At 47.1% G+C, this 24394-nt stretch overlaps 1 protein-coding gene and 1 long non-coding RNA gene across 5 annotated transcripts in view; one reads left to right on the top strand and one right to left on the bottom strand.

Moving 5' to 3' along the window:
* The window catches only part of DSTYK (dual serine/threonine and tyrosine protein kinase), a 49132-nt gene extending 44460 nt beyond the window's left edge, over positions 1–4672 (top strand). Inside the window, exon 13 of the mRNA XM_059413228.1 lies at positions 261–4672. Within this exon, the coding sequence (XP_059269211.1) occupies positions 261–448 (188 nt within the window). The 3' untranslated portion in view covers positions 449–4672. The remainder of the gene's footprint in view (positions 1–260) is intronic.
* A 95-nt stretch (positions 4673–4767) lies between these two features.
* LOC132025657 (uncharacterized) lies at positions 4768–24326 on the bottom strand. 4 transcript variants are annotated; one of them, XR_009406659.1, is made up of 4 exons: positions 24194–24326; positions 23199–23732; positions 18205–18358; positions 4768–6106 (listed from the first exon to the last, which is right to left on the bottom strand). It is a non-coding gene; the product is annotated as an uncharacterized LOC132025657 (long non-coding RNA). The 4 variants fall into 4 exon arrangements; XR_009406662.1 differs by having other exon boundaries at positions 23416–23732; XR_009406661.1 differs by lacking the exon at positions 4768–6106 and adding an exon at positions 7754–8255.
* Positions 24327–24394: the final 68 nt, after the last annotated feature.

Below are 24394 nucleotides of genomic sequence, written 5' to 3'. Positions count from 1 at the left end.
CAGGAGAGACACTGAAGTCAGGCCTTGGCTTTTAGGCAGTGTGGTACTGAACTGTTTCCAGAAGGCTTTTTTCTGGAATGTTCCCAGTTCTTCAGCTTCCTATGCCAGTGCATTCCAGTTTGTTGTCAGTGTTACTTCTGGGTTCTGAAGCCAGAGCTCCTGAGCCCCGCCTGGGCGATCGGTCTGCGAGCTGGTTGGGCCTCATTGTGGCACGGGCCTTCTCCCTGACCGTGGCCTTGTTTCCATGTGCCTTTCCCCAGGGGCCCGACCAGAGCGTCTGCCCGTGTTTGACGAGGAGTGCTGGCAGCTGATGGAGGCCTGCTGGGACGGGGACCCCTCTCAGAGGCCTCTCTTGGGCATCGTCCAACCTATGCTCCAGGGTATCATGGACCGGCTGTGCAAGTCGAGTTCTGAGCGGCCAAGCAGGGGACTCGACGATTCTACTTGAAAGCAAAGAACTTTCTCCTCTACTCTCTATTTCTTTCCTTCCCCTCACCTTTCGGCCATGGGAAGAATGTGACATTTATTCAGAGAGTAAATGATGCTTGCTGGGCAGCTTGAGACCTTCCCAGGCAAAGAGGCCTAGAGGCCTCCCGGACCGTGAACAGCTGGCTGAGTGCTGGGGCACGTGCAGCTTGCTGATGCCCCAAGCCATGCTCTCGGCAGAAGACTGTCTAGCACATGTAAACGCCGAAGGATACAACGTTCCAGCCTCAGAACTGAAAAGGAGGCAAATGTACCAACTGTCTGTTCCCTGTATGTTGCTAAGACAGGCAGGGCACTGCAGTGGCAATAGTATTCAAAGCTATAATTTTCATAATTTTGGCTCTGGCTAGGAATAGTTTGGTTCTGTCCAGTCATCAGGACTCTTAGAAAATTTGAACTTCCTACTGGGATTGTGAGAACATAGGAGCTAAACTGTAACTTATGGCTCCCTGCAACCAGATCTCAGGTTGCCACAGCCAGAGGCCTCCACAAGGGAGCTAGAAACAGAGCTGTCTGTTCCTCACAGTGCCGGCGTGTTTACATTTATAGGACTGAATAGCCCTGACTTTGGGGGTGGGTGTCATGGTCACATCACCAAGAGGCCACAGGAAAAAAAAAAAATGTTGGGTACACATTTGTGTACACACACACACACACACACACACACACACACATATGTGATTAGATTTTGAGTTACTGCTAATCCCAGGACAGAATCTTTTCTTCTTCCCTTTGATCTTTTTTTCTCCCTCTTTTTGGTCTCAAGATGGGGAAAACTCCAGTGAACTTGGTATCTGGGCATGATTGAGCAGAACTGACAGGTGGGGAGTAACTGGGGAGACCCGAGACGTGGGTGGTGATCTGGAGGCCGTGGGTTTCCCTGCAAGCCCATTGGAAGGATACCAGGAGAATCAAAAATTCCCATTTTTGTGTTTGAATCTAACACACTGATGTTTTTAAACTCCTCCATGAGCTTTTTAACTGAGATTTCTTTTGCAAACCTGTCCCTTCTTTTTACTTTGACTATAACGTAAGAGGGGAAGCACCAGATGAAGAGAACGTTTTTGTAGCTGTGTGTGCCCCTTGCCTCCGTGTGCTCGCGTCTGGGACGGTTCCCCTCCCCTGCAGCTGGGAGCTGTGCTGGCTTCCAGGAAGTCAGATTTTTGGAGCGTGTGTTGGGAAGTGTGCCTAAGAAGAGAAAATTCTGAAGGGGAGCAATTTACACGTTGATGCATCTCAGACCTTGACTTAAAGCCTTGCTCCACCGAGATGGTCCATTCGATTTAGAACACCAGGTGGGTGAAAGAAGACAGTGGAGGGAGGTGAGGAACCTCCATCCATCTGCTGATCTCCGGGCACCGCGCTCTCTCCCCTGTGCCTGGCCCCCAAGGCTGTGAACCAGGTCCCTGAGTACGTGTGTAAGGAAATGGCAGATTTGCTGCTAGAAGCCTGTCGGGTCGTTTCTGAGAGAATGGCCATCTCTTAAACATTAAGAGTGTAAATGGCATCTACCAGAAAGTTTTACTATAACTCTTCAAGTTCAGTTTTCACTCTTTGGCTCTGCTGGGCTCTGAGCGTAGGAAGCTCCAAGCACTCGGGTTCGGTCAGAAACTCCGTATAGTGCTAAGAACCTTTTTACTTGCAACAGCGAAGTGCCGACCCACTGTCTTTGGGGTCTGTAGCTCGAGCCTTGTTCTGGTGGAATGTCCAGTAGACCTGTTAGAATTAACACCCATTTATAGCTTTACTTCTTCAAGTCACTCTGTTCTTGTCTGCATTAACTCGTTTGTCCTCCTGGGGACGATGATGGGGCTTCCAGGAAGCCAGATTTTCAAGTTTAAAAAGGAGAGGTGCGTAGCATCTCCCTGCCAAAAGAGCAGCCTAAGTGTTTTGTATGACATTTCGGGAAAGGTCTTCTCTCGTTCCCTTTCCCAGAATCCTCCTTTACTCCAGCTCAAATCAGGAGTCTGTGCTTTCCTTGGGGAAGCCGCATTCCTAACATTCTTCCAAAGTCTTAGTTCCTACTCCCCATTCATGCAGGGGCTGGTGCTGGGGCAGGTGGGGGGGGGCTGCTTCTACCCAGTGTCCCTTTTCAGTTTGTCCCCTCCCTGCAGCTTAGTCTGCTCTCAGACACTGGTCTCCTAGCAGATTCCCGCATTTTTTGCCTGAGTGAGGAGGGCGGATGGGAGGGACCAATGCTAAGTAAGACAGTAACTGTGTTAACAATTCAATACAAAAAAAGTATTTTGAGAAAAAATGTAAGATAGTCCTGAAGATCTCCAGGCCAGCCAAAGTCCACATAGAGATATTAGGAGGTTGTTATTTGAACACTCAGCGGGCTGAGTGCGGGAATACAGACCTATAACACATGCATACTTTGCTTTTGTTTTATAACATCAGCGGATTTGGGATTCTTTGTCCCTTGGCACCCATTATTGTTAAAGTGATGGAATGCCATGAAATGTACTGTACTGTATATTACTTGGGAAGATACTAGGTATTCAAAGGAGTCTGGGGGCGCTTGGGCTGTAGCAGGCTCAAGAATACCAAAGTCCTCAAGATTTTAGCCCCCAGCCTTGGTTGCATGTGCTCCCAAGGGGTGAGGTGAGATGGGGGCTGGGGGCAGGGGAAGCATGGGGCGGCTCACCCTCACTGTGTTCTGTTCTCATCGACTTCACTAGGACGATTTACCCCAGCCCGAAAATGATCACCTGGCCTTTTTCAGCATGCTTGAAGTCCGGTCACTTAACGTCATTTCAGAACTGAGTGAGGGACCTTCTTGCAGAGCAATCAAGAGGTGGCAGAGCCCGGGGCCCCTGTGCGGCCGACACTGTGCCTGGCGAGCGAGGTCAGTCTGGCAGGAGTTGGGGAATGCTCATTTGGCTGAGGTTTCCACAGGCATGACCTAGTTCCTTGATCCTCTGTAGAGAGTGGCTCGTTGATTGAGCAAGGCTTCTCCTCCTCTAGGAAGGAGGGCTGTGCTGGTTTTTCCCAGACCAAAGAGAATCACTCGTGACTCCAATTTCAAGGGGACAGAGCCTAGGAAGCAGCTTCTCCTAATTTTTAACACTAAAACTCAAGGAAACAGTGAAGGAAAAGACATATTACTGGCACGGCTGGAAATAGGGAATGGTAGAACCCGCCCCCAGCACCTGTCAGCAAGCCAGTGCATTCTGACGCATCTTTGTTGAGCTGCCAAAGTGGGGGTTGGAAGTTGTTTCCTAACGAGAGAAGGGGTTTGGGGTGGCAGGCTTCAGAGTGATAACTGCACTGAATGACACTTTATTTTTTTGGCTTATTATTTAGCACTGAAAAGCCAAGAGGGGTTGGTGATTACGGTAGCACTTGGAGGGCAGAGGTCCCCTGTGGCCTTGCTTTGGAGAGAAGGCATGCTTGGTGTTCCATCTGGCTAATCAGGGAATCCCCGAAGTCCGTACAGCTTCGGAGTGGGATAAAGGGCCCTCGAGTCCTTCGCCAAAAGAGTAGTTGCTTTCTTTGAGTTTTCAAAGCTTGACTTCTGGATTTGCTGGATCAAATAACCCACTTTTTCTTTAAAAGAAAAAAAAAGTGGATTTACCCTTCTAAATATGGGGGGAGCAGTTAGGGCTAGTGCTGTGTAAAAGTGGGTGAGGAGGGGGTAACCTTCAGAAACTTGTACTGCGAACTCCTTTGGGGGTTGCAAGGAGCACTACTGTTCTTAAAAGGGTTTTATTTTTAACTTCATCTGCTTTGTTAACATCCAGTCCAGTTGAGATGCCCGCGGAGACTATGTGAAGACCTGGCGTGGGGGGAGGCCACCCGACTCAGAGGGTTGGGAAGGAAATCAGTCTGGACAGCTTGTTGTCTTTTATTCTTATGTAATATTTGTGTTTGTTTCAGAGGACTAATGTCTATTACAGTGTTAATAAAAGTGTAACATACTAAGTGTGTAGAATAAAAGTGCAATAACAAGAGGAAGTTACCTTGGCACAAACCTCAGTCCTTCACTCTCCCTTCCTGTGCTGTCTCTTGGCGTAATATGGCAAACAAGACCATATTGTGTTTTTTAAGAGACATGACTCTGGGTTAAATCTTCATGTAATGTCGTTTTGGATGGTCAGGTTTGGTTTTATAGAGTGTCCTGTCTCCTTGTGGGGATACACAGATGCCACATGTGCTGTAGAATAAAGGTCACATTAACATTTGACATTTACCTGTCTTTGGCTTTGTTGCCCTTCCCTCCCTGGGTCAGAAGGACTCCCCCTTTCATTCCATTTCCACGGGGGACCTCTGCAGTCAGAGGCCTTTCCGCTGGCCTTGGAGGGTGCTGGGGCCTCTTACTCCCCGCACGCTGTTCTGGGTCTCTGGGTGCCGGGCATTATGACTCTGAGAGCATGGGGTAGGAGATGGAAGGGGGCAGTAGGGTGATAGCAGTGTCTTTTGAGAGCCTTTCTGGGATTCCCACCCTGTTCTCCAGCTTGTCTTCAGCGGGGGCTTGCAGCACTGGGAGTTCCTGCACGAACCGAGCCGGGCTACCCCCTGTGTCGCAGAGAGAATCTGGGGATGGAATCTATATACTGGCCCAGCTGCATTTTCTGTCTGGGCTCATCCGCTGTTCGGATCCACCCACTCGGCCTTGCCTGCTGGGTGCCAGCAGGCCCCTCGCAGGAGAGGGCCACCACCCGTTGCTTCTCGTCTCCGTGGAAGGTCAGCAGGCAGCTCGCAGAGCTCTGCGGCAGACTGTGTGCGGTTACGGGATCCTGGGGTTACCAGGGTTTGTTTGGAGTTCAGGGATCTTGCTCCTGGGGCGGCCTCACTATTTTGCTACCCTTGCATGCTCTGATTGCAAGCGCCCGTCCGGCCAGAAGGGGGCAGCACACCTCAGCCCGCTGGTGTGTTTGTGCCGGAATCTGGTTGGGGCGGGGGTGGAACCGCTGCTGTGGAACCCGAGCGGTTCCCAGCCCGCCCCTCCATAAGCCTCTCCCCTGGGAGAAACTTTCCACAGGCTCTGGGTACCCTTTGCAGCTAAATGCAGCCCATCTTGTATGCACTTTCTCTCTGTTCTCCTCAGGTAAAGTTCAGCTGGACAGTTCGCTTCATGTCCTCTCTTACGGGGACGACTTTGGGGGACGACGGCTGGTGGCAACACCTTTTCAGCCTGGGCGTGCTTTCCCACGAACACCTCCCCCAGCAGGCAATTGCTCAGGGTAACCGGGGTGGCCTTCCTGGGCCTGTGTTTGGGTGGGGCTCAGAGGGGAGAGGCCACCAAGTGTCTGAACATTACTAAATTCAACTTCAAAACCTCTGCCTTGGGGCGCCTGGGTGGCTCAGTGGGTTAAGCCTCTGCCTTCGGCTCAGGTCATGATCTCAGGGTCCTGGGATCGAGTCCCATATCGGGCTCTCTGCTCAGCGGGGAGCCTGCTTTCCCCCTCTCTCTCTGCCTGCCTCTCTGCCTGCTTGTGATCTCTGTCAAATAAATAAAATATTTAAAAAAAAAAAAAAACCCTCTGCCTTTAGCAGGATCCCAAGGAGGCCCCACAATACTCACCGAGGAGCCTCCTTTCAGGGGCAGCTATGGTGGGGGGCTGCGCTGGCCGAGCCTTGCAGGGCCCTCCTTGGACGGCCTGCTCCTCAGTCCATTCTAATGGTAGCATTTCATGCCAGAGAAAAACACAATGTTATAAAAATGGCTACCCACCTGAGGAAAAGTTCATGCAAAAGAAAAGGGGAAGATATAAATGTAAAACAAAACAAAACAAAAAACTCTAAAGGAAGGAGTTTTTCGATACGCCGGGCAGCATTCTAATTGCTTTACATATATTAACTCACTTAATCCCCCCCCACCACAACCCCATGTTAGGGATGAGGAAAGGCAGAGGGAGACAACCGGGGTCACGCAACTGATAAAGCCAGAGCTGGGCTCTGAACCTACGAAGGGCAGCTCCAGGATTTCTGCTGCCACAACGAGCTGTTACACCAGGCTACCTCTGCAGGAAAATGCATGTCAGTATGTTCATGGGTCGTTTGGGGACAGGGAGAACTTTCTTGTGTGGTCAGGAACCCAAAAGCCATAAAGACAAAACTTAGAGAAATTACAAAGAATGTGGGGGCACCTGGTGCAGTCGGTTGAGTGTCTGACTCTTGGTTTCAGCTCCGGTCATGATCTCAGGGTTGTGAGATCGAGCCCCCATGTTGGGCTCTATGCTCTGCATAAGACTTCCTCTGCCTCTGCCTCTGCCCCTCCCTCTGCTCTCTCTCCCTAAATTAAATAAATCTTTTTTTTTTTTATTTATTTGACAGACAGAGATCACAAGTAGTCAGAGAGGCAGGCAGAGAGAGAGAGGGAAACAGGCTCCCTGCTGAGCAGAGAGCCCGATGTGGGACTCGATCCCAGGACCCTGAGATCATGACCTGAGCCGAAGGCAGCGGCTTAACCCACTGAGCCACCCAGGCACCCTAAAATAAATAAATCTTAAAAAAGAAGAAATTAGAAAGAATGTATAGGCAGCCAAGACACCAAAACCAAGAGTTAAGACAAATCGCTTATTTGGAGGGAATAATTACAATATATAACTGATAAAATGTTCATACTTCTAATTCCTGAAGAAATAAACAAGGACAAAATCAAGAAGCAAATTGGCTAATACATTTTTGAAAAAGATGTGCGTCTTCCTCAATAGGGAAATGCATGTGAGAAACAGGTATTTCCATCTCTCAAATTACTAAAAAATATTAAACTATTCATTACTTTGGGGGATGAGCACTTCCTCACATTACTGGGGAAGCGGGTATAGCTGCAGAAGGGCAATTTGGCAGTGCCTATTATAAAAATTTTAAATGCATATATCCTTTGATCTGGAAATGATTTCCATGCAGTCCTTACCTACTGGAATATTTTCACAGGTATACGAAATTTTAAGTATAAGGATATTTACCGCATCATTATTTGTAATACTAGAAAGTTGGAGGCAGTGTTCACGTCTGGCAACAGATGAGGATTAAACTGTGCTCACCAATGGAATACTATGCAGCCATTAAAAGGAAGGACACAGTTCTCTTGTGTATTGACAGGGATGTTTATACTGGTCACAGAGGGAAGGAATACTTTATAGAATATATTTCATGTGCTATGGTGAGTACTGTGAAGTGTGTAAACCTGGCAATTCACAGACCTGTACCCCTGGGGCTAAAAATACATTATATGTTTATTAAAAAATTTAAAAATTTAAAAAATATATATTTCCTATGATCCCTTTTTGGGGTAATATATCCCTTCCATTTCCCGTAATCCCAAATTCTCTAGAAATCTAGTCCATCTCTTTCTGTGTATATGGCTAGAAAGAGGTTTGTAAGGAGACACCTCAAACTGGTAACAGTAGATTTCCTGGGGAGAGAAATCCAACTTCAGTGTATTGCCTTTCTGTTATTCTTTTGTTAATCTACTGTGAACATCTATTTTTCTTTCAATTTAAGAAAATGAATGGAATGGCTGATTCAAGAGAAAGGAAACAGGTCCTGGAAAGCTCTTATGGGCCCACAGACTCAGTGGATAGGAGCCACAGTAGATCTGCAGGTGGCTGCCAAGGGCTTCACTGTGGCTGTGAAGAGCCACCTTCACTCCCTCGTGAGGCAACAGCCAGGGGGAGTTTTCTCACTGGCCCAGCACAGGTCCCAGGCCCATGTCACAGCTGTAGCTGGAAGGCTCTGTCCCCTCCAGATTCCACGGTGGGAGGCAGGAGTCAAGATCTGTCTGCCCATCAAAACTGCATTCAGTGGAGGAGAGGTCATTCCTGTAAGGTAATCAAAGAACCTTTAGAAAAGGGATCTACGTGGGGCGCCTGGGTGGCTCAGTGGGTTAAGCCGCTGCCTTCGGCTCAGGTCGTGATCTCAAGGTCCTGGGATCGAGCCCCGCATCGGACTCTCTGCTCTGCAGGGAGCCTGCTTCCTCCTCTCTCTCTCTCTCTCTCTCTCTGCCTGTCTCTCTGCCTGCTTGTGATGTCTCTCTGTCAAATAAATAAATAAAATCTTTAAAAAAAAAAAAAAAGAAAAGAAAAGAAAAGGGATCTACGTTCAGGACAGCCTCGGATGACATACATCCCCTACAGTTCACCTTTTTTGGACTGCTCAGCATCTGTCCCTTCCCTTCTGGCTCTCCTGGGAGGCGAAGTGGCGAAAATAGATGTACGGATTGGAGCCCGAGCATGGAGGGGTCATGGCTGGGACTCTGGGAAGGACATTAAAGAGAAGACCTCCTTGGCTTCTCTTTCCTTTCTTCTGCCTGCCTGCCTTGTCTCAGCAGGGTCCCCAGGAGATCAAACTTAAAGATGTTCAAGCACCTAAGAATAGGCTAAACACCGGCCTTTCTGTGCGTAGAATCCAGGAGTTGAAAAGGTAGAAAGATGAGTCAACTCCAGGCTCAGTGCGAAACCACAGGCTCTGAGATTAAGGAAAGCTGCCCCGGGTTCCAAGCTGGGAACGTGCAGAAGCAATGGTCAATCTGAGACCTCTTACTGAGCAGGATTTGCTTACAATTTCTAAAAACTATTAATTTCTATTTAATGCCTGCTAAAAATATATGCATAGCATCCTTGCAAACTATGAACCGTGATAATTTTAAAACCATGTAAACTTCCCTAAGAACCTGTGGATCAGAGCATTACCACAGTGTTGAAGCCCCTGTGCTATTTCCCAGATGCCCTGGGTCTCTCCTGCCCCAAGGTGACCGCTGTGCTTGTCATTCTCTTGCTCAAAAAACAAAAAGCTTTTCCAAATATACATGTGTTTTAAGCAATAAATAATTTGGCTTTGCTTGTTCTTGAGCTTGAAAACAGCATTACTGGGGCACCTGGGTGGCTCAGTCGGTTAAGGGTCTACCTTCGGCTCAGTTCATGATCCCGGGGTCCTGGGATCGAGTCCTGCATTGGGCTCCTTGCTCAGTGGGGAGCCTGCTTCTCCCTCTGCCTCTGTCCCTCCCCACCCTGCCCCATTCATGATCTTTCTCAAATAAATAAAATCTTTTTAAAAAATGGTGTTACCTGTATTTCATCTTCTAGAACTTTTTTCTCTTCCCTCATGATGTCTGACTTTTATCCCAGCTAACTGGCTGTCACTAACTGGCTGTCAGTTTGTTCTCACTGTGAGAGAGGTTATTCTAATGCGTGAATGGACTTCGAAGTGGCCTCTTTCTCAGAGAAGCAACTTCCGGTTGGCTTGTTTCTCTCACTGCACCTCTGTTTCCCAGCCCACTAATGCCTTCTCGTTTTATTTATCATCTTGGTTCTCCTTTTAAGGGTGAGTACATAGTCCACTGTTTTCCCCCATCTTTTTTAAGTTTTTATTTATTTGAAAGAGAGAGAGAAAACACAAGCAGAGGGAGGGGCAGAAGCAGATTCCCCGCTGAGTGGGGAGCCCCATGACGAAGAGGGACTCGATCCCAGGACTCCGGGATCGTGCCCTGAGCCGAAGGCAGACACTTAACTGACTGAGCCACTCAGGCACCCCTGTCCCATCTTCTTAAGCTGGAAGCTTTGGTCATGAATTTTCAACTTTCTTCCTTCCTCACACAAACACTGACGTTTCAGTAGAATTCCGTTGAATTATAACTGTCGCTGCATCCCGTAAGTTTTACTCTGAAACATGTTTGTTATGGTTCGGTTTCGGTGTTTTCTATTTGCTGTTACTATTTCCTCTCTGCTCTGAGTTTTACGTGGGTATGTTTCTAAATTTCCAAGTGCGAGGAAGAGTTTTTTTGTGTTTTTGTTAATGATTTATAAACAACGACATTGTGGGCAGAGGACGTGGTCTGTAGGATGACAGTCTTTAAAAAATTTGTTGAAACTTGCTCTGCGGGCTGACTTGTGGTTAATTTTTATGAGTGTTTTATAAAGTGTTCCTGAAAGGAATGAGTATATTCATTACTTTTTTATGATTCATCGATGCAAGCCAAGGGCCCTCTATTGAGACTGGAAATGGCAGGACCACAAATGCTCTTCTGTTTTGCCTGGTGTCTGGCACACCGCCCGGCCCACACGGGATGCTCTCTTGGCCCCTCTGCACCCTTCCCCTCACTGCTCAGCTCCCCTGCCTCTGTGGACCCCACCTTTTGCTCTGCACTTCCAGTGAAGTTCTGCTGTGCTCACGGGAGTTTGGAGGGTGGCAGGAGAAAAGCTGGGCAGTTTTCATCCTAGCTCCCCTTCAGCAGTGGCTGCCTTCCCCCTGGAGATCATAGCTCCTGTCTCATGGCTCTCCTGCAACTACAGGCTTCAGGTTTACAGGAATTTCTAGCCCCAGCATGGGGCTTGAACTCAGGACCCAGAGATCAAGAGCCCCGCCACACGCCCCTCCCGCGCACGGCCCCTGCCTTTACCCATCAGACCTCACAGTGTCCCAGCGCTGGGAGTCCTAGCTGATCTGCTGGTTCCCTCTCACCCTGCTTCCATGGTTTCCACAGTCCCTTCCCTCAACGTCCCTCGGTTCCCCGTTTCCAATATGCTCTCCCTTCCCTGCAGCGGACACCGTAGCAGGATGAATGTGTGTTGAACTAACTACGTGGCAACATCGTGCACAGAGTTGCCCAGAGCCCAAGGGGGAACCTGGTGTTTGGGGAGCGGAGAGTTTGGTGAGGCCAAAGGGTGGTGGGGCAGGTGGCACTGGAGCCAAGGCAGACTGGAAAGACTGGCAGGGGCCCGGGGGTGAGGGAGCCTGCAGGCCATGTGTCACACTCCCAGGGCTCAGACTCCTGAGACACAGACTCCGAGACAGAGACGCTTGCATAAGAAGTAACAGGGCGCCCTCCCGGCCTCTTTGGCTCAGCAGCTGGGAGAAGTGAAGGAAGCAGGGGGAGCCCAGCGGCATCTGACAAGCGCAGGAAGCAGCCAAGCAATCTCCCGTGGAGACCTGCTGGCCACGATTCACACCTGTCCCAGCTCCAGGCTGCAGAGAGGAAATCCAAGGTCTTGGCTCCTTTTATCAAGAGAGGGCACAGCCTTTGTCTTTGGCCCCAGCGCTGGAAGCAGAGGCGGATCGTGGAGCCTGCATTCTTTGGCCCCAGACTTAGACCTTCTCCCCCTCCGGTTTCTAGTAGCCTCACCAGCTGTGGACGCACTTCATCATGTGGCCTTGTGAAGGCCTAGTAAGGTAGAATGAGAAACCGCCGTACGTATCCCGACTGTTATGTTTTCTCTGCTGAGACATGGGATCCCTGCGCAGCCGATCAGCAGGCTTTCAGAGACAGAGGTGGACTTGGGAAGACCGCTTAAAGCATCCCAGTTAGGGGCATGTGGATGGCGAGGTCGGCTACGCGTCCAGCTCTTGGTTTCGGCTCGGGTTGTGATCTCGTGGATTGTGGGAGCGGCCCCACATCAGGCTCTGCTGAGCCTGCAGTCGGCTTGAAAGATTCTCTCCCTCTGCTCTGTCCCCTGCCCGCTTGCAATCTCTCTGTCTTCAATAAATAAATAAATAATACCCCCACCCCAAAAAGCATCCCATCTAGGCTCCTCTTTTATAGCAGAGGATATGAGACCCCAAGCACAAAGGATGTCACACAGCTAGCTGGCGGGTAGGACCACAGTAACACCCATGTCTCCGGATCCCTAGGCTAGTTTTCCTTTCTTAATTATAGCTCCCACTGGCCCTCTGAGTTAAAAAAAAGCACGCTGGCCGATGGGGTTCTTCATCTCTCTTGCAGCCATGGAGTCTGGTATCTCATGTATGGCCTCCCCATCCCATTCCAGGCACTCAAGAGGAGTCTGTGGCCCTGACACACGAGAACAGCTCAGGAAGCTATAGGAAGGAGGGCTTGCTGAACCGGAAACCACAGTGAGGGACACAGGCCAAGGCAGGTGAGCAGAGAGGCAGCCTGAGGGTTACAAGTGGTAGAGGTCACCAGCTGGGGAGGGGTAACTTCTCTATCCCCAGGCCCAGAGGAGGAGGATCTCTGGCTGGACAGCCCCACGGGCTGGATCCCAAAGACCCACCACAGCAGCATCACCCAGAGCAGAGAATGAGGGCTCTGGGTAGCTTGGGAAGTTTCCCACTTGTCTTTGGTGGGTCTGTTGAGCTGGAGGAGGTAAGAGATTAAATTTTAATACTTTTTTTTTTTTTTAAGATTTTATTTATTTGACAGACAGAGATCACAAGTAGGCAGAGAAGCAGGCAGAGAGAGAGAGAGAGGAGGAAGCAGGCTCCTTGCCGAGCAGAGAGCCCGATTCGGGGCTCGATCCCAGAACCCTGGGATCATGACCCGAGCCGAAAGGCAGAGGCTTTAATCCACTGAGCCACCCAGGCGCTCCTATAAGAGATTAAATTTTAGAAGGTAAGGCCTGGCCCATGGAGGTGGAAAATTTAAAGATTTTTAAAATTTTTCTGACAGAGAGCAAGCACAAGCAAGGAGAGTGGCAGGCAAAGGAAGAAGCAGGCTCCACACTAAGCAGAGAGCCTGATGCAGGACTCGATCCCAGGACCCTGGGATCATGACCTGAGCCAAAGGCAGACGCTTAACCAACTGAGCCACCCAGGTGGCCCACCATTGAGCTCTTGAGACTGGTGTTTCTGGAATAGATTAGCATTTGAAATGGCGAACTGAGTGAACCGAACAGCCCTCCGCAGTGTGGGTATCATCTAATCCACTGAGGGCAGAGGAAGGACGAATTCACTTTCTCAGTTTGGCCTGGGACGTCCATTTCTCCTGCCCTTGGAACAGGAACTCCTGGTTCTCAGACCTTTAACTTTGGACCAGGACTTACACTACGAGTCCCACCTGGTTCCAGGCCTTTGGACTCAGACTGAATTATACCATCAGTTTTCCTGGTTCTCCAGCTTCCAGAAGGCATATCATGGGACTTCTTGGCCTTCATAATCATGTGATCCAATTACTAGAATAAATCTCTCTTATATATTACACACACACACACACACACACACACACACTCCATTTCTCTGGAGAACCCTGACTAATATAACAGTACTTAGAGGAAAATTCATAGCATTGAATGCATATATTCTTTTTATTTATTTATTGAGAGAGAGAGAGAGGGAGAAAGGGAAGAAGGGAGAGAGAGAATCTCAAGCAGACTCTAAGCCCAGTGCAGACCCCGATGTGGGGCTTGATCCCACGACCCAGAGATCATGACCTGAGCCAAAATCAAGAGTCAGACACCTCCCAGACACCCCTGAGTGCATATATTGGAAAAGGAAAAAGGTCTAAAACCAATAATCTAAGCTTCCATCTTAAAAAACAAACAAACAAACAAACAAACCCCCCCCCAAAACAGAAAACTCCAAAAGAAAGAGTAGATCTGTCATTGCGCCCTGAAATAAAGTTCTCAGACACCAATCTGAGCGGCTCTGCAGGGAAGAGCAGCGGCAGCCGAGTCCTGCACATAGCTTTGGTCTCATTTCTTACCAGAAAAGCAAGGACGATGCCTCCAAGCGTGGGAAAGGAGTACAAAGGGAGGGCGAGCGTCTTGAAGCAGGCTTGCATTGTCCCCTGCACAGGCACACAGGGAGTCAGTCATGGGATCAGGGAGGAGGGGGATGTTTGTGCTGGCAATTGCCAGGTGAAGAAAGGGGAGACTGAGGCTTACATTCTTTCATAGCTCCTAACTTACTCCCTGACCCTGCGGATCGTGGGATCCGGCTCCTACCGGGCCATTGCGTTCAACAGCCCGGAAACAAGAATGCTGCTGACATTTAAGCTGCTTCTACAATCACTCCTTAGGGTTTATAATGTATTTTCTAAGATTAACTCCACAAGATCAAATCCAAAGTAAGCAGAAGAAAAGAAATAATAATAATTCATATTATATCACAAGGCAATTACATTGAAAACAGGAAATCAACAAAACCAAAAGCCGGTTCTTTGAAAAGATCACTAAAGTTGATAAGCCTTCAGCTAAGCTAAGAAGACTAGCAGGCAGTTTGTAGTTCCAGTCCCGGACCCTGGGATCATGACCTCAGCCAAAGGCAGAAGCTCCTCCCAGTATCATTCTTAATAATGAGCAACTAGAAGCTTTTCTTTCTTTTTTTTTTTTTTAAAGATTTTATTTATTTATTTGACAGAGCGAAATCACAAGTAGATGGAGAGGCAGGCAGAGAGAGAGAGAGAGGGAAGCAGGCTCCCTGCTGAGCAGAGAGCCCGATGCGGGACTCGATCCCAGGACTCTGAGATCATGACCTGAGCCGAAGGCAGCGGCTTAACCCACTGAGCCACCCAGGCGCCCAACTAGAAGCTTTTCTGTTAAGATCAGGAACAAAGCAAGGATGTCCTCTGTCACCACTCCTTTTCAACACTGCACTAGAAGTCCTAACTAATGCAGAAACAGAAGATAGGAAATAAAAAGCATACTTACTGGGAAAGAAGAAATGAAGCTGTCTTTGTTTGCAGATGACCTGTCAATGTACGGAATCTGAAAGAATTGCCCATAGCTGCCTGGAACTAATGAGTGATTATAGCAAGGTTGCAGGAAACAAGGTGAATATCAAAAGTCAATTGCCTTCGCAGACCTGTACCCCTGGAGCAAATAATATATTATAGATTAATTAAAATAAGTAATTAAAAAAAGTAAAAAAAAAAAAACCAATTGCTTTCCTATATAGTAGGAAGAAACAAGTAGAATTTGAAATTAAAAAAAAAAAACAACACAATTTACATTAGCACCCCCCAAATGAAATACTTTGATATCGATCTAACAAAATATGTATAAGATCTATGTAAAGAATACAACAAAACTCTGATTTAAGAAATAAAGGGAGAACTAAGTAAATGGAGAGGTATTCCATACCGATGGATCAGAAGACGCAGTAATGTCATGATCAGCTCTTCCCAATCTGATTTACAGTTTCAGTGCAATCCCAATCCAAATCCCAGTAAATTATTTTGTGGATAGCAACAAACTGATTCTAATGTTTATACGGAGAGGCAGAAGACCCAGAATAGCCAACAAACTATTGAAGGGAAAGAACAAAGTCAGAGGATTGACACTATGTGACTTGTTACAAAGCCACACTAATCAAGGCGGTACCGTATCAATGAAAGAATAACTAGACCCACACAAACACAGTCAACTGATCTTTGACAAAGGAGCACAGGCAATACAGTGGGAAAAGATGGTCTTTTCAACAAATGGTATTACAGTAACCAGACATCAACTTGTAAAAAAACTGAATCTAGGGGCACCTGGCTGGCTCAGTCATTAAGTGTCTGCCTTTGGCTCAAGTCATGATCCCAGGGTCCTGGGATCGAGCCCCACATCAGGCTCTCTGCTCCGTGGGAAGCCTGCTTCTCCCTCTTCCACTCCCCCTGGTTGTGTTCCCTCTCTTGCTGTTTCTCTCTCTGTTAAAATAAATAAATAAATAAATAAAAATCTTTAAAAAACAAAACAAAACTGAATCTAGGGGTGCCTGGCTGGCTCAGTCAGTAGAGCATGCAACTCTTGATCTCAGGGTTATGAGTTCAAGCCCCACGTTGGGCATAGAACTTACTTAAATGAAAATGAATCTAGATACACATCATACACCTTTCACAAAAGTTAACCTAACATGGATCCCCAAACTAAATGTGGGGCGCCTGGGTGGCTCAGTTAAGCAGCTGACTCTTGATTTTGGCTCAGGTCAAGATCTCAGAGTGGCGGATCGAGCCCCATGTCGGGCTCCGCGCTCAGTGCAGAGTCTGCTTGTCCCTCTCCCTGCCCCTTCCCCAACTCTCTCCTTCAGATAAATAAATAAATAAATAAAGTAAATGTAAAATGCAAAACTACAAAGTTTCTAGAAGTGAATATAGAAAAAATGCAGATGACCTTGCACAAGGAAGTGACTTTTCGATACAACACTATGAAAGGAAGAATTGATAAACTGCACTTCATCGAAGTCAGAATGTTCTGTTCTGTGAAAGACACTGTTAAGAGAATGAAAACACAAATTACAGACTGGGAGGAAATGTTTGCAAAAGACACAACTGGTAAAGGACAGTTATCCAAAATATACACGGAACTCTTAGCGCTCAACGACCTGGTCGAAAAATGCGCAAAAGATCTAAACAGACACCTCACCAAAGAAGATACATGGATAGAGATAAGCATATGAAAAGATGCCCCACAATGCCTGTCACCAGCAAAATGCAAATTAAAACAAGAGAGGGGTGGGCGCCTGGGTGGCTCAGTGGTTAAGCCGCTGCCTTCAGCTCAGGTCATGATCTCAGGGTCCTGGGATCGAGCCCCGCATCGGGCTCTCTGCTCAGCAGGGAGCCTGCTTCCGCCTCTCTCTCTCTCTGCCTGCCTCTCTGCCTACTTGTGATTTCTCTCTGTCAAATAAATAAATAAAAATCTTAAAAAAAAAAAAAAGGGGTGCCTGGGTGGCTCAGTGTGTTAAAGCCTCTGCCTTTAGCTCGGTCATGATCCAGGTTTCCTGGGACGGAGCCCCGAGTCGGGCTCTCTGCTCGGCGGGAAGCCTGCTTCCTCCTCTCTCTCTGCCTGCTTGTGATCTCTGTCTGTCAAATAAATAAATAAAATCTTAAAAAAAAAAAAAAAAAACCCACAAGAGATACCATTACACCCTTATTGGAATAACCAAAATCCAGAAAACTGATAACACCTTACGTTGGATGAGGATGTGGCAAGGGATGTTGATAATGGGGGGTTCAGGCATGTGTGGGGGCAGGTGGCGTATGTAATGAAATCTGTATCTTCTGCTCAATATTGCCGTCAACCTAAAACTGCTCTGAAAAATAAAGTTATTAAAAATATTAAAGACATTCACTTTTGACTGACTTAAAATATATATATTTAAGGGCACCTGGATGGTTCAGTTGGTTAGGCAGCTGCTTTCAGCTCAGGTCGTGATCCTGGAGTCCCAGGAATGAGTCCTAATTTGGACTCCCAGCTCAGCAGGGAGTCTGCCTCTCCCTCTGACCCTCCCCCCCTCACGCTCTCTCAAATAAATAAATAAAATCTTTAAAGAAAACCTATTTAAACTAGGAATAAAAAAGACTTGGCAACTTTTCAACTCATTTTATGATGCTCACGTGATATCAATAGAAAACCTGATAAAGATACTAAGAAAATTATATAGACCAATCTCAAGGCCCTGCGATCACGACCTGAGCCAGAATTAAGAGCCAAATGCATAACTGACTGAGCCACCCACATGCGCCTGTATTTCTTTCTATATTCTGGACGTGAACCCCTTTGAGGTTCTCAGGACGAAGAAGCCTCTGCAAGAGAACCTCCCAGGCTCTCGGTGCGCTACATCAGAAGTCTCCACACCCCCTAGGAGATGAACACCCTCAGTATTTGGATTCTGGCCTGGGACGAGGAGGAATCCAGATTCTGTTTATAGATTGCCGAGGGTGGGAGACGTTGGGGACTAAACTCTTCTTCCTTCCCTCCGCACATTTTTATTGCGAACCAGAACAGTTCTCTTTCCTTGAAGTGCCCAGAGCTTGCAGTGTGGCTTGTATAACAAGTTATGTAAGTTTTCTTTAGAATAGAAAAAAGGTAAGGGGTGCCAGGGTGGTTCAGTCGGATAAGCATCTTTTGATTTCGGCTCAGATCAAGATCTCTCAGTGTTGTGAGATTAAGCCCTGTATCAAGCTCTGGATTGGATTGGGGCTCCGCACTCAGTGGGCAGTCTGCTTAGGATTCTCCCTTTCCTTCTGCCGGTCTCCGCCCCACTCATGCTCCCTCTCTCTCTCTCTAAAATAAATAAATAAATAAAATCTTTCAAAAAAGTAAAAAGGAGAGGTACCTGGGTGGCTCAGTTGTTAAGCATCTGCCTTTGGCTCAGGTCATGATCTCCTGGTCCTGGGATCAAGCCCCGTGTTGGGCTCCCTGCTCAGCAGGAAGCCTGCTTCTCCCTCTGCCTCTCCCCTTGCTTGTGTTCCCTCTCTCGATGTCTCTCTCTAGCAAATAAATAAAAGAAAAAAGGTAAAAATAGGAGGTATAGAAGGAAAAATAGGTAAAGGGGGGGGGAACTACACTGAAAACCCCATCAGGGGTTTTAGCCAATGTTTTTTTAAAGGGCTTGAAATATTAGCATCCAACTCAATAAAGACAATTGAAATCATTACATTGGATGGGAGACCCAGAGAATTGAGAAGAAACCAGTATGTTGTCTTTATATACTATCTTTTTGTTGTTTTTCCCTTTATGCAATGTTTTCCTTTGTTTTTGACAAGGAGCAACTACGGGTTTTCTTTATTTAAAGAATTTTGAATGGTTGTTTTGATTTTAGAAATGTTTTCATCGGGGCGCCTGGGTGGCTCCATAGGTTAAACCTCTTCCTTTGGCTCAGGTCATGATCCCAGGGTCCCACGATCGAGCCCTGCATCGGGCTCTCTGCTCAGCGGGAGCCTGCTTCCCCCTCTCTCTCTGCCTGCCCCTCTGCCTACTTGTGATGTCTCTGTCAAATAAATAAATACCATCTAAAGAAAAAAAAAGAAAGAAAGAAACGATTTTCTCAGTCTTTTCAGTTTGGAAATGATACTCCCTTCCCTATTGCCTCCCAACAGAAATGGGGTTTGAGCATTCTGCCTTGTTGGGGAGTGGAATGAGTTAGGACTTTTGTAATCAACAGATCATGTCTTGGAGTAGCACAAGCAAAAAAGCTTATCTTTTTTTTTTAATAAATAGTTTTTTTTAATAGATTTTATTTATTTATTTGACAGACAGAGATCATAGGTAGGCAGAGAGGCAGGCAGAGAGAGGAGGAAGCAGGTTCCCCGCAGAGCAGAGAGCTGGACGTGTGGCTCAATCCCAGGACCCTGGGATCATGACGTGAGCCCAAGACAGAGGTTTTAACCCACTGAGCCACCCAGGCGCCCCTAAAGCTTATCTTTTCTAAAGGTCCAAGGATACTTAACTGAAATGAGAAAATGTTCATGTGGTATATCCTTGGTAATGAACTTGATGCAGAAAGTATTATGTTTGATTTGCTTCTGAATCTCTGCTTTATTTTTCAATCTGAAGCCAATTCCCATGGTTCCCACCTGTTGGACACCAGTGGCCTCTCATTCGTATCTGTTCTCTTCAACAGATGTGCCAGACTATGGGGGCCTCTTAGTCCACATTCCAAATTCTTGGGAAGGAATCTAATTGGGTTCAGCTTGGGTCAGGGGCTTAGCTACAAGAGTAATCAACTGTGGCCTTGGAGGTACAGGGTGCACCATGTGAACGAGGCTTCTCTTTCTGCTAATTATGGTTGACAAGTGGAGGCAGACTGAACTAGCTACTTAAATTTGTGAGGCCCTGCGCAAAATGAAAACACAAAGGTCCCTTGTTCAAAGATTGTGAAGGATTTCAAGATTGCAACAGCAGAACATTAAACCAAGGGTGGGCCCCTTCTAAATGCAGGGCGTTGGATGACTGCACGGGTCTCCGGCCAAGAGGCTACTCCTTGCTCTAGCCCTGGAGGAAGAGCCTCCAAAATGAATTTCTAGACCCCATATGTCAAAACTTGGAACCAGAGATTCTTGTTTTTGGAGTTCGTAACTTAGAGTGAGTGTTGTTTTCCACAGTCCCCACCCCGACTTCTTTATCTCCTCCTCAGATCCAGTAACTTTATGTGGAATTGCCTGAGTATGAATAAGTTGGGTTTTTAAGTCTTCTGTCTCTTCCTTTCTATTATGAGGCAATGATCTCGAAGGCTGTACAAAGTGTGCACTTGAGTTGGGTCAGTCATCTTCAGTAAGAGTTGATGATGAAGGAGTTAATGTCCTTTTCTAAAAACATTCTTACCAAAAAAATAAAAAAGAACCCACCTTTTTATCTTGAATTTAGACTTACAGAAAAGTCACAAATATAGTCTTGAGAGTTTTCATACATCTCTCCTGCAACGTCCCCTGTTAACATCTTATATAACTATAGTGCAATTGTCAGAACCCAAAAGATTAACATTGGTACAGTACTACTAATTAAAGACCTTTCTTGAATTTACCAGTTTTGCTCATTTATTTTTCCTATTCTAGGCTCCTGACCAGACCTACACAGCATGTAGTTATTTCTCCTAAGTCTCTTGCAGTCTGTAAAAGCACCTTTGTCTTTCGTAACTTTGACTTTTTTGAAGAGTACTGATCAGTTATTTTGTCAAATGTCCCATAATTTGAGTTTGTCTGACGTTTTCTCATGATTAGGCTGAATATGACAGATAACATTGTGTCCTCAACACATCGTATCAGGTTCATGGTTTTGCTTTGTCTTGTTCCTGGTGATGTTGACCTTTATCACCAGATCAAGGGATCAGGTGGCTTCTGCTAGATTTCACACTTGAAAATGACTATCTTTCCCTTTATAGTTAATAGATCTCTTGCGGGAGATATTCTGAGACTATGAAAATTATGCTTCTCTTCAAACTTCTGCCCATTCAATTTTGTACTTCTCAGTGGAGCTGTTTTCTGCAGGGTTTTTTTTTTTTTTTTGGGGTCTCTAGGCTTGTGGATCCAACCAAGGGCTCATTTTAGTTCTTCCCAACCTTTTTAGTGTAGCTATGTTTTGGACTTACAGTAGGTTCATTTTTTAATATTTTTTATTCCATTTGGGCTCTCTCCACATCCCAGTTGGTTTTAGTTATTTATTTATCCTGGGGGTATGGGAAACACTAGCATTCTAAGAGTCAGAGCTACACAGATATATACTCTGAGTATCACCACCTCCTCACTCCTGCTACCCCATTCTCATTTACTCCTCTTTTTCCCACCTATCCCTTACAGGAAACCAATGTCCTTAGTTTCTGATTTATCTTTCCTGTACTGTTTCTTTTGCACAAATGGCCAGAGGCAGCATATTTTCTTATATTCCCTTCTCATTTAGGGCTGCATTTGTGCTTTTCATTTTTCACTTAGAGATGTCTTGGCTACCACTTTATATCAAATTCACAGAGTTCTTCCTCATTTTTTAAACAGCTGTTGAGTATGCCATTGTGTGTTGTACCACAAATGTACAAACAGATTGTTTCCAAAATATTGCAATTACAAATAATACTGCAACGATCAACCTTAGGCTTATGCCTTTTCCCACAAAAGTGTGGAGTGTATCTTCAAGTGAATGTATAGATACATAGATACATCTAACTATTTCTTTCCTTCCAATCCTTCTTGCCAGAACTGAGAGCTGTGTCTATGTTACTATCTCTTTCATGCTTGCTTTCTTAGCTCTAAAAGCCTTTCAAGTCTTTAATCTCTGACAGCACAGACGGCGGTCATAAGTACATGAGTACATTTTCTTGGAAAAGTCTTCACTCCCTAATGATTTGGTGGCACCCCCATTCTTGTAATAGAAATGGTTCTCAACCTTGTCTGAACATGAGAATCACTAAGAATCTTTTAAATGTTACCAATGCCTAGGAATGCTCTAGGTAGATCCTACAATTAATGCAGAATATCTGGGTGTGGGACTCGGGGACCTGTATTATTCTGTGGTGCCCCAGATGTTGCAACGTGCAGCTAAGGCTGAGAACGACTGGCTTAAGTCCTTGAAATGTGACAAAAGTCTCTTGGCCCTTACCATATTCCCTGTGATTTGAACCAGCTGCCAGAGTATATCCTGGCTGACTTGGGAGGCATTCCACTCAGAGAATTCCTGATTTTTACCTGGAGGAGAGGTAGGTACCAGCTGGCTTAATTTAGGGAGATTTGTAAAAGTCTTTAATGAGATGGAATTTCAACCCAGCCAAGAAGTAAGTTTTTCTCATATAGAGTCTGAATGACAGTGACAAGTTGCTTCAGGCCAAGAAGGAAGAGTGTTCAATTTCCTTTTCTCCCCTTCAACACACAAACCGGGGTACCTTCCTTTGTGGTTGGCAGTATTAATAAGCTCCAACTAACACTTGTAAAGCAGAGCCCGCTAATTATACTGTTTTTCATCAAATCAGAGATACCATAACTTAAAAAACACACTATCTTATGTTGCACTAAGATAAAAGCCCACTGCTAAATAATTATGAGATAATTAAATAGAAGAGATTTTTAAATGTGGGGACATGTGCATATTAGAATTGATGAAGTATAGTTCATCTTTAGCCTAAACCTTTTTTTTTTTTTTTAAAGATTTTGTTTATTTATTTGAGAGACAGAGATCACAAGTAGGCAGAGAGGCAGGCAGAGAGAGAGAAAGGGAAGCAGGCTCCCTGCTGAGCAGAGAGAGAGCCCGAGCTGGTGCTTGATCCTAGGATCCCGGGACCATGACCCGAGCCGAAGGCAGAAGCTTTAACCCACTGGGCCACCCAGGCGCCCCTAAACCTCTTCTTTGAACACCAAGTCAGGATGGTCACTTGAATTTCTCAAAGGCTCTTTAAACCTAACATGTCCCATGGGGAAACTGGATGGCTCAGTCAGTTAAGCCTCTGCCTTTGGCTTCAGTCATGATCTCAGGGTCCTGGGATGCAGCCCCTCATTGTGCTCCCTGCTCAGGGGGGAGCCTACTTCTCCCTCTCCTTCTGCTCCACCCCTCTGCGTGCACTCTCTCTCTCTCAAATAAATAAATAAAACCTTAAAAAAAAAAAAAAAAAAAGAGCACACCTCTTAAAAAAGGGGGGAAAAAAAACCTAACAACCCAGTCTGGCTTCTCCATCAACCTTGCCAAAGCTGTTCCTTTCCCTGCATTCTCTGCCCTGTCAAACGGAGTCCCCCCATCAAAGTAGAAACCTAGAAGTTGAGCCCGTCTCCTGACGTTCTTGCTTTCCATATACAAGAGATCTTTCCCATTCTACCAGTTCTGCCTCCTACCCCTCTCTTAAACATCGCCTACCTCTTTCCCTCTGTCCTCGCCGTGGGTCTGGTCTTCCTCAGCTCTCCACGGGCTTACTGCAGTGATCTACCCGCTTTCTACTCCTTAAACCAATCCTACTTCACACCGTCCTCCTTTTCCTCCTTAAACATCCCTCGGATCACATTACTCCTCGCTTAAATATCCCACAAGACAAGTACTGCATCCGAACAACAGGCCAAGTTCATGAGCAGCCCACCTCGCAGAGGAGAAAAACACGCGTGGATACATGGGACAAGCTGCTCAGGCTCATCCCGAAATAAACCTAACAGGGACATTTCCCCAGCCCTGCGGCTGGCGGAGGTCGAGGGGGCCGGTGATCACGAATGATGACCAGGGCGTGCCGGGAAGCACTGGTATCTGCCGCCGTTGGTACTCCAGTATTTGGGATGTCGTGGTCGCCACGTTTCGGAGATGCGGACGAACGCCACCCGCCTCCCGCGATCGGAGCCTCGGTTACGGAATGCGGTCACACGGGGCTGACCCCTGCCCGAAGGGCCTCAGGACGAAATAACTCTGGGTAAAGGGATTCGTCAGTTAGAGCAGCTAACCTTCTGCGGGGCGCCTGCTGCCCTCACCCAACCTTCCCACGAACCCTGCAGGGACGCCCAGGACCGCTCTCCGTGTTACCTACAACAACCCTGGGGCCCGGAGGGGAAGACGCGGCCCCAGGGGCGGGCTGAGCGACCGGGGGAGCTGGGATCAGGGGCATTACGTCTACACCCGGGGCGGGGGGCCATCCAGCTCCAGTCCTGTTGTTCGGGAGAGCCTACGCCGTTCCTTTCCTCCCGCAGGGAAGCGCCGGGGAACTCAGCCCGCCTCTCCCTCCGCTCCGTGTTCGGCGTCCTGCTCAGGGCTGGGGGCACGCTGTAAAGCCTTGGATGGAGGCCTAACAAATGCTATCGTACATTCCCGTGGGCCCCATGGCACAGCCTTACACGTAGGAAGTCACTCCCAGGAGACTGAAGCATACGTACTGAGGAGTACGCGCCCTGGGGACTAAGAGCCACGCTCCACACCCGAGCACCGCGGCCGACCCTTCCCGCTCTCCTACGTCCCTCGGACTTGGCCCGGAACCTTTCTTGCGGCGTCGGAAGCAGCCGGCGGAGACATGGCCGCCGAACACACAACACCGCAAGGACTAGTAGTCTAACGATATGCCTGAAATATATAGCTCA

Source organism: Mustela nigripes, chromosome 10, assembly GCF_022355385.1.
Source record: "Mustela nigripes isolate SB6536 chromosome 10, MUSNIG.SB6536, whole genome shotgun sequence".
Taxonomy (NCBI): domain Eukaryota; kingdom Metazoa; phylum Chordata; class Mammalia; order Carnivora; family Mustelidae; genus Mustela; species Mustela nigripes.
This window is presented reverse-complemented; position numbering and strand designations above follow the sequence as displayed.